We start from the raw sequence: 10,505 nt of genomic DNA on the forward strand, positions 1-10,505 counted from the left end.
GCAAAATCAAAACTATTTTCTAAGACAAAAACAGGGTTTGTAGGCAAGGTAAAAGTGACAAGCAAAAACAGAGACTTGCTTCTAAAGAATTCAAAGCTTCAAAATGATCTCACTTTATCCTCAGATTATCCTTACCCTAACACAAAGCTTGTTTAATTGCACTTCACTTCATTGCACTCTGCAGATAATGCTTTTTCTACAAATTGAAGGTTTGTGACAACCAAGCTTCGAGCAAGTCTATCAGCACCATTTTTCCATGTGTCACATTTTGATAATTCTTGCAATATTTCAAACTCTTTATTATATTTGTTACAGTGATCTGTGATTAGTGATTATGATTTGCTAAAAGCTCAAATGATGGTGAGCATTTTTTAGTAATAAAGCACTTTTTAATTAAAATGTGTGCACTGGGGTGCCTGGGTTACTCAGTCGGTTGAATGTCCGACTTCGGCTCGGGTCATGATCTCGCAGTTCATGAGTTCGAGCCCCACATCAGGCTCTGTGCTGACAGCTCAGAGACTGGAGCCTGCTTCAGACTCTGTGTCTCCCTCTCTCTCTGCCCCTCCCCTGCTTGCGCTCTCTCTCTCTCTCAAAAATAAGCATTAAAAAAAAATTTTGTAAAAAAAAAAAGATGTATGCACTACTTTCTAGGAGTGATGCTATTGCACATTTAATAGACTATGGTATGGTATAAACATAACTTGTACATGCACCAGGAAACAAAAAAAATTCATTTGACTCACTTTATTGATATGTTCACTCTATTACAGTGGTCTCTAACCCAGCCCACAATACCTTCCAGGTATGCCTGAATACAAAGATTAGTGATCTTTGATGTTGCAACTGTTAACTGTTTTGGATCATCACAAATCACGTCCATAGTAAGACAATGAATTTAATAGATAAATGTGTATGTTCTGACTGTCCACTGAATGGCCATTCCCCCATCTCTCTCCCTCCTTCCCCCCCTCTCTCCGTGTCTCTCTCTCTCTCTCTCTCTCTCTCTCCCTCTCTCTTCTGGGGCCTCCCTATTCTGAGACACAAAATATTGAAATTAGGCCAATTAATAACTCAACAATCACCTCTAAGTATTCAAGTGACAGGAAGAGCCACATCTCTTACTTTAAATAAAAAACTAGATATGATTCAACTTAGTGAGGAAGGTATGTCAAAAGCTGAGAAAGGTCAAAAGCTAGGTGTCTTGAACCCAACGGTTAACCAAGTTGTGAATGCAAAGGAAAAGTTCTTGACAGAAATTGAAAATGCTACTCTAGTACTCCAGCACACAAATGATAAGAAAGTGAAGCAGCTTTATTGCTGATATGGAGAAAGTTTTAGTGGCTGGAGAGAGTATCAAATCAGCCACAACACTCCCTTAAGTCAAAGCCTCACCCCAGGAACGTCCTCTCTTCAAATTCTATTAAGGCTGATAAAGGTAAGGAAGCTGCAGAAGTTAGAAGATAGCAGAGTTTTCATGAGTTTTCTTTCCTTAAAAGGAAAGAAGCCATGTCCATAAGACAAAAGTGCAAGGTGAAACAGCAAGTGCTGAAGTATAAGCTGCAGCAAGTTATCCAGAAGATGTAACTAAGATAACGGAGGTGGCTACACTAAACAGATTTTCAATGTAGACAAAACAGCCTTATGGCAGAAGACGCCAATTCTGACTTTCATAGCTAGAGTGAAGTCAATGCTTAGCTTCAAAGCTTTGAAAGACAGGCTGACCCTCCTGTTAGAGGCTAATGCAGCTGGTGTCTAAATTGAAGCCAATGCTCGTTCACCATTATGGAAATCCTAGGGCCCTTAAGAGCTATGCTAAATCGGGGCGCCTGGGCGGCTCAGTCAGTTGAATGTCCAACTCCTGATTTCAGCTTAGGTCTTGATCCCAGAGCCGTGGGATGGAGCCCCACGTCAGGCTCCACACTGAGCATGGAGTCTGCTTAAGATTCTCTCTCTCTTCCTCTGCCCTTCTCCCCCACTTGTGTGTGCTTGCTCTCTCTCTCTCTCTAAAATAAACATTTTTGAAAATTTAATAAAAGATTTGGGGAGGTAAGAAATGCTGACAGGATGATTGCCCATCATGTTCCGGCTATAGGGGGAAAAAAGGTCAATCAGTTTGGAGATGTAATAGTTCATCAAAAAGAGCTAATGGAAAAAGCAAGACAAAGAAATTATTGTCTTTTTGAGATTATGGTTATCAATTTTTCAAAATGTTTCATCTTATGTCCCTAGTCCCGCTGACCACTAGAAACTGTGTTTATAAAGAAAAGCAATCTGAAGCTCTACTAACCAGAAAGGAATCAGTAGGCGTCAAAAGAACAGCATGGAAGCATCTCAGAGAAAAGCACAAAATAGAAATGAAAACCTAAAAAGCTATACAAAGAAAACCTTACAGGATAAATAAAATTAAAACAGAAGAAACAATGAGTATAATTTCTTAACCCAGTGGTTATCAGACCTTTAATAGACCTGTATTCTAAATTTTCACATTTCTCCCCAAGCATGTTTTCACAGTAACTAATCCCATCCCTTAGAATCTGAGTAGTCTCTAGAGGCTCCACAGCTACTTCTAACTTTATCATGAGAGAAGCTAAAATTTGTCCATTACTTACTATAGCAAGTACTGTGTTAAGTGCTTTACACGCATCATATCCTTAAAACAACCCTAATGAAAACTAATGAAGAGAAGGCTATGCGAGGCCAGAGGATCCACACCTGAAAAAGCAGTGGTATAAAACCAACAAAGAAACATGCCTTGAGAAACAAAAGTGGAACGTGAGGATGAAGAGGTAAGAAAGGAGCTAAGTGCTAACAAGTTTTACATTCTAGGCTGAAAAGTCAAATTCCTGTGAAAGCTGTAGATTTACTGAAATGCCGTAATCACTGGAGCCATATGATTATATTGTATTTTCGAAATATCACGATCAACCACCTAGAAAATTCCTGGGGACAGACTGGAGGCAGGGAAACAGTTGGAGGCTAATGTACTCATCTAAGAGCTCAGTGACCCAAACCTGCCCTAGCAGTGGCAATGAGAATAGAAAGGAGGGGAAGAATGAATGGAGGGAAAATGAATGTGGATTCAAGACCTGTTAGGAAGATAAAGCTCAGAGATTATAGCAACACCAGAATCCTTAAGGGCATGATCCGTGTGCTGGCACAGAGTAGATCATATGTGTCTGTTGTCTGGAACGTAGAAAATTACAACTACAGAAGTCAAGAATGACTCCCAAGAATCTAGACATACATGACTAAACTGAAGTACCAGTCATCAGCACAGAAGAAAAGAATACTTAAGGAAAGTTTAAATATGATTTTGAACAAGCCAGATTTGAAGCATATTCATTTCCAGTAAAGAATCAGAATATCATGGGCACCTGGGTGGCTCAGTCGGTTAAGCGTCCGACTTCAGCTCTCAGCTCAGGTCATGATCTCGCAGTCCATGAGTTCAAGCCCCACGTCAGGCCCTGTGCTGACAGCTCGGAGCCTGGAGCCTGCTTCAGATTCTATGTCTCCCTCTCTTTCGGCTCCTCCCCCGCTTATGCTCTGTCTCTCTCATTCTCAAAAATGAATAAATGTTAAAAAAAATTTTTAAAAAAGAATCAGAACATCATGTATTTTTATAAATATTCCTAATAACAACTCCATGAGGTAGATATTTTTATCCCTATTTACAGAGGTGGAAAGTGAACGCAGAGGGCTTCTGTACTTGTTCATGTCCATACCGTGCCCATTTATTAACAGCAAATGCTGCAGCTGCCATTTAAACCCAGAGCCCAAGGTCTTTCCATCACACCATACTGCAGGAGAATAATGTAGCATTAACATTTATGAAAATTAAACTGGCTGTGATTTATGATCCTGAATGGACTAACAAAACAGACTAAAACCATGTCCAAGTCTATAGGATATGAACTGGTCCAAAGTACTCTGATTAGGAATGCAAAAGTACTATCACAAAAACAAAGATATGGTTTAGAAGAGGCAGGGTAATAATTCAGAGATGCCTCTAGGGTTTCAAATCAAGACAACTAATAACAGTGTAAAATATTTACCATATAATGAAGGTAGAACCAGACTGGAAAATAAGTTCAGTTTTCTGATAGATTGATTTCTAGGTGATAACAAAATACCCAATAGAAATACAAGACTGGAGATGAAAAAAAAAAATCAGTAATTCATTATTTGATAAATACTTATTGACTGCTTACTATGTATCAGATACTGTCCCTAAGATACTAGGAATAGAAATGAAATTTTCTCGGGGCGTCTGGGTGGCTCAGTCAGTTAAGCATCCGACTTTGGCTCAGGTCATGATCTCGCAGTCCGTGAGTTTGAGCCCTACATCGGGCTCTGTGCTGACAGCTCAGAGCCTGGAGCCTGTTTCAGATTCTGTGTCTCCCTCTCTCTCTGACCCTCCCCCATTCATGCTCTGTCTCTGTCTTAAAAATAAATAAACATTAAAAAAAATTAGAAATGAAATTTTCTCATTCTGTGGAGTTTGTATTTTATACAGGGAACAATCAATTAATGTCAAGTAGTTGAATACCATAAAGAAAAATAAAATGGAACAAGGAAACAGAATGAGAGGGTAGAAATGGATTTTTTTTATAGAAAGTAATTAGGGAAAGCTTCTCTTCGAAACTCATTTGAACACAGTCTTAAAGGATGTAATGGACATCAAGATCTTCAAATATTGGGGGGGAAGGCATTTTAAACAAAAAAGACAGCACAATACAGAGACAGAGGCAGGGAAGAGCTCAGAGTGTTCTGACCCAAGAGGCTTAGAATGATAGAGTCTGGAGATCAAAATCATATCAGAGACACAGGAAGGAGCCTAAATGTAGGCCACAATAAGGAATTTGCATTTCCCTGTAAGTCGATGGGGAGCTACTGGAGGGTTCTGAGCAAGTAAATGACATTATCTAAGATTTTTAAAAGATCACTGACTTTTTTGTATAAGAATTGACTGTAGGGGGCAATTGTGCAGCCCAACTAGAAGGCTCATGCCATAGTCTATGAAAGAGATATCAATGACTGGACTAGTAAGATAATAATGGTAAGGAAAGGAGAAGTGATTAAAGTAGAGCCAAAGATCTTACTGACAGAATGGATGTGGAATGTGAAAAAAGAAGAAGAATCAATGATGACTCCTAGCTAGACATTAGAGATGAGTGACAGGAATATCGATGGTGCCATCTACTGAAACAGGCAAGAATGAAGAAAAGAGAAGGTTTAGGTAAGAAAACCAAGAACCATTTACCTCAATAGCCCACATTAAAGATAAAGAAACTGATGCACAGAACATCTAAGCAACTAGCCCAAGGTCACTGCTGGTAAGCAGCAAAGTTAGGAATTGAATTCAAGCAGTATAGTTCCAAGGTCTCAATTCTTAAAAAAAATTTTTTAACGTTTATTTTTGAGACAGAGAGAGACAGAGCATGAACGGGGGAGGGGCAGAGAGAGAGGGAGACACAGAATCAGAAGCAGGCTCCAGGCTCTGAGCCATCAACCCAGAGCCCAACACGGGGCTCGAACTCACGGACCGTGAGATGGTGACCTTAGCTGAAGTGGGACGCTTAACCGACTGAGCCACCCAGGCGCCCCCAAGGTCTGAATTCTTAATGCTAAGTTAAATTGTCTAGTAAGACTGCAAGAAGAAAAATGTCAAAAGAATTTCTAGAACTGAGCCTAAAGTTTGGTTCAACATTTGAAGGTCACAAAAGGAAAAGCCAAAAAGACTAAAATGGAGCTAAGCAGCAAATGAGAAAAAGTTTGGTGTCCTGGAAACCAACTGAATAAAGTATATCAAAGACGAAAACTAAGAGATCAACAAAGAGACTAGGAATTGACCATTAGATTTGGCAAGATGGAAGTCACTAGGGACTTTGAAATAAAAGCTCGATAGAATAAGTTATTGTTGTAATTCAACAGTTGAACTGAGCAAGAAACACAACATCCAAAATAAGATTAATTTATTCAATAAATGTTTGCTGAATGTTTTATTAGTGCAGACAGTGGCCTACATGCTTGGGATACAGTACTGAGCAAACCAAAAATCTCTGTCCTCTTAGAGCTCACATTCTAACAACACATTTCAGCATTTCTTCCAGGAAAAAGCTATGACCAGTATTTTGCCTCTTTGTATAAAATGTTACATTACATAAATCAGATAGTGAATTTCTGATTCACCATTTCAGTTTATAAATAAAGCTAAAGACAGTTAATTTTGAAGAAGTACAAATACAACATTAAGTTATAATTAAATCAAGTGAGTTAGTAGGACTACTTTAATGTCACATACTCATTGATGGACAAAGAAGAAGGCATGTTGTTAAATTTATTCTACACACAGTATTCTACATATCATACTAGTAAAAAAGTTAACATGGGAGTCTAAAGGACTCTTTCCAAGAGTTACTTACTGGGAGTCTCTGACAGGTCTACTTAGGTAACCTTTCATGATAGTTTGATATATGGATCATGTGGAGCAAATTAATCCAAATACAGAACCGGACTAACTTTAAAAAGTAAGCTTCCCCAGGGGTACCTGGGTGGTTTGGTCGGTTGGGCAGCCAACTCTTGATTTCGGCTCAGTTCACGATGCCGTGATTATGAGATGGAGTCCCACAGTGGAGCTCCGTGCGGACACTGGAGACTGCTTACGATCTCTCTCTCTCTCTCTCTCTCTCTCTCTCTCTCTCTCTACCCCCCCCAACCCACCCCTCTCCCCCGCACACATTCTCTCTCTCTCTGTAAAATATAATTAAAAAAAAAAAGTAAGCTTTCCTGGAGCAAAGGAATGTTCCTACACTCAAGAAGCTTACTATCTAGTAAGCTCAAGTGAGACATTCTCAATTGAACATTAGGCACCTAATATGTTGCAATTAATAAAATAATTAAGAAACATAGTACAGAATATAACTATCTTTTATACTAAATAATTTGGTGAAGACAGAAAGCAATGCAGGAGTTTGGAAAAGGGCAAAGATTCCAGTAGGCTAAAAGAGTGGTTCTCAGCTGGGAGCTATTTTGTGCCCCCAGGGGACATTTAGTAATGTCAGAAAACTTTTAAAATCATGTGTGGGGAGGGGGGGGACGGCGGGTAGGCGCACTGGTCTCTACTGGGTAGAGGTCAGGCATGCTGCTAAACATCCTCCATTGCACAGAATAGGCTTCCCTACATTGCACAGGATAGGCTTGCAAAAGAAAGACATTTATCTGGTCCACAATGTCAAGTGTCACTAAGAAACTTTAGGCTAGAGTAATCAGGAAATGATTCAAAAACGAGTTGGCGGGGCGCCTGGGTGGCGCAGTCGGTTAAGCGTCCGACTTCAGCCAGGTCACGATCTCGCGGTCCGTGAGTTCGAGCCCCGCGTCGGGCTCTGGGCTGATGGCTCAGAGCCTGGAGCCTGTTTCTGATTCTGTGTCTCCCTCTCTCTCTGCCCCTCCCCCGTTCATGCTCTGTCTCTCTCTGTCCCAAAAAAAAAATAAATAAATGTTAAAAAAAAAAAAAAAAATTTCAAAAACGAGTTGGACCCAGAGCTGGCCTTTAATCATGAGCACGTGCAGCAATTTGGAAGCCATAATAATACAAGTGAAAGTATAAAGGCTGACAGAGCTTGTGTTTGAATTGGGTGGTAAAGGTACTGGGAAAGAGTCTGACTTTAAGAAATTTGTTTAACCCCAATATAAACGTGTGTTCAAAAAGTCAGTAGGATATAAAAGTGAATGTAGTTGAAAACTAGATTATATACAGCCATGAAAACTAGATAAAAGTTCTGGAAACCAAAGAAGCAGATATTAAGAAATTGTTTCAGGAGTTAAGCATCTGACTCTTGATTGAGGTCATGATCTCAAGGTTTGTGAGTTCAAGCCCTCCTTCAGGCTCCACTTTGACAGCACGGAGCCTGCTTGGGATTCTCTCTCTCTCCCTCCCTACCCTTCCCCCATCTCTCTCTCTCTGTCAAAATAAATAAACTTAAAAAAAATTATTTTGAACATTTGCCCTAGAAATTACTGTAATGTTATAAAACTGCTTGAGAGCAGCAACCATGTCTTATTCATCACTCTCTTATGTCACCGAGGCAGTGTCCTGTAAATACAGATCTTCCTAGACTTATGAGGGGTTAGCTCTCAACCCACAGTAAGCTGAAAATATCCTAAGTCAAAAATGCATTTAATATACCTAACCTACCAAACATCACAGCTTAGCTTAGCCTACCTTAAATGTGCTCAGAAAACTTACATTAGCCTACAGTTGGGCAAAATGTAATACAAAGCCTATTTTATAGTAAAATGTTGACTATCTCACGTAATTTATTGCATACTGTACTGAAAGTGAAAAACAGAATGGTTGTAAGGATGCAGAATGGTTCTAAGTATATGGGGAGTTTACCCTCATGGTTGCACAGCTAACTGGGAGCTGCAGATGGGAGCCACTGCCTCGCATCACGAGAGGGGATCATACCGACTGCATCTGGCTCTCCTGGGAAAAGATCCGAATTCAAAATTCAAAGTACAGTTTCTACTGAATGCATATCGCTATCACACCATCCTAAATTTGAAAATCGTTAAGTTGAACTACTGTGAGTCAGGGATCTGACTTTGTGCTGAGTGCCTACTGAATTAAACGCGATTTTCCAATTATTTATTAAGTATTATTGGCTATCTCTAAAGTTCCACCCACTGCTGATTTAGGACATTCATTGAAACTGGAACCAAAAAGAGCTATCATTTGGTAGGTGACTACTATAGAAAGGCACCGTAGTAGATCCTCTACACATGTTATTTCATTGATCACAAAAATAATGTGTTTTTCCACTCTTTAAAGATGAGCACCCTGGGACTCAGAGAGCTTAAGTGACTTGCCTATGATTTCACTACAAGCTAGGCAGTGGCCAAGTGAACTCCTTTCTAGTCTTAACCCAAACCTCCAAGACTCAGTGACATACTCTAAGGAAGAGTTAAAAAGCAAAATTCAACACCTACCTTTTGTAACTAAATTATACTAAAAAATAAAAAGCAAGTCTAAAAGGGTGTCCTTATATTTCTTTACTACGGTAGTTAGTCATGGTATACGGCTTGCTTTCATTCCACACTTATATGCCAAACTGGTTCCTAAGTGCATTCAAATCACCCCAAAATTCTTCTCCAGGAAACTCAAAGTCCTGTAATTATTACCCTCAGACCAGAAACAAACAAAAAACTAACCTGTTGAGTCGGTACGATCAGGACCTAAGACCAACGATTCAGAAAACAGAAAAACAAAACAAAAAAGGCATTTCAAAATCAAAACGAATTAACATTCTCAGATTTAAGGTTCTCTTCCACGCCTCTTAAAGTACTGAGAGCCAGGCTAAAAAATGCAGCACAGTGGTTCCGGTCCTAAATTCGGTTTCAGTCGTTTCCAAGCATTCCATTTGCATCTCTCCTAACATTTTTGAGAATCAACCCTGCAACAGAAGCTCTCTCCTCTCGCTACAGTCAACAAAAATGTTTTTTAAATCCCCTAAGGAAACTAACCCAAAACATTCTCCTATTCCAAACGTTTAACATTTGTCCAGGGAAAACACTTTATTGGAGGGCTTATCATGCTACCCTAGGTGACATATTGCTCGGCTCTCAAACTCTCTTCTTCCAGAAGCACTGTCCCAGCACCAGATGCTACACCAGCTGTTCCTCCGAGGCCCTCGACATCAGAAGCAGTTCTTTTGAAACCCACAGTGCTAGTCCAAGGCCCATTTCGCAGGCTCTCTGAGTCCCATTTCTTTCAAAGAGGGTGAGCCAAGCCCCCAACCTCCTCCAAACTCTTTAAGAAGGAGCTTCGGGCAAGGAGAAGCACTCAGCCCCGGCCAGCGGGTCAGGGGCACCCGCACACAGCAGGCAGGGTGGGCTTGCACTCCGGCGCGGGGCGGACAGGGAGCGGCAAAAGCACTTACCAACATCCTGATCGAAGGGATTGGTGGCAAAGAGAGGCATCTCCGCTGCGTGCCCAGGCGTCCGCAGGGACTCCCCCTCGACACCACGGGAGTCGGGGAGCGACCTCGGAAGGAAGACTCCTCAGGCAAAAACAGCAACACAGACGGACTCCACGGGCTTGGCGACAGCTCCACCTCTCACCGACCCCCAGCAACCGCGGCAGCGGCGGCGGCGGCGGCGGCAACAGCGGGGGCGCAGACAAGGCCCCCGCCGCGCGGAGCCTGTCGGGAACCTAGGCGACCTCGGCGCTGCCTGCTCAGGACCTGCCTGGAACCTGCCCCGCCAAATCAGGCCCCACCAAAGAGTCCCCTCTCCCGGACCCCTACTTTCGATCGGTCGTGCGCGAGAGTAGGAATAATGCCTGTGTTTTCTGCTTTTGCTTTGGCCAGGAGTCTCCGGAGGACGGGGTCCTCCAGGCGCGCCGAAGACGACTACCGAGCCCAGGCGTGAATCAGAGACCGAGAAAGAAAAAGGGTCGCGTGAGGATTGAGCCAGACCCCGTGCTCGGCCCTGGCTCAATCAGTTGT

At 41.6% G+C, this 10,505-nt stretch overlaps 1 protein-coding gene across 1 annotated transcript in view; it reads right to left on the reverse strand.

Annotated features, from left to right (window-relative positions):
- STAM (signal transducing adaptor molecule) overlaps positions 1–10,180 on the reverse strand; it is a 79,374-nt gene extending 69,194 nt beyond the window's left edge. The window contains exon 1 of the mRNA XM_025930380.2: positions 9,939–10,180. Within this exon, the coding sequence (XP_025786165.2) occupies positions 9,939–9,978 (40 nt within the window). The 5' untranslated portion in view covers positions 9,979–10,180. The remainder of the gene's footprint in view (positions 1–9,938) is intronic.
- Positions 10,181–10,505: the final 325 nt, after the last annotated feature.

This window comes from Puma concolor, chromosome B4 (assembly GCF_028749965.1).
Source record: "Puma concolor isolate L17-30 chromosome B4, mPumCon1.1.hap2, whole genome shotgun sequence".
Lineage (NCBI taxonomy): Eukaryota > Metazoa > Chordata > Mammalia > Carnivora > Felidae > Puma > Puma concolor.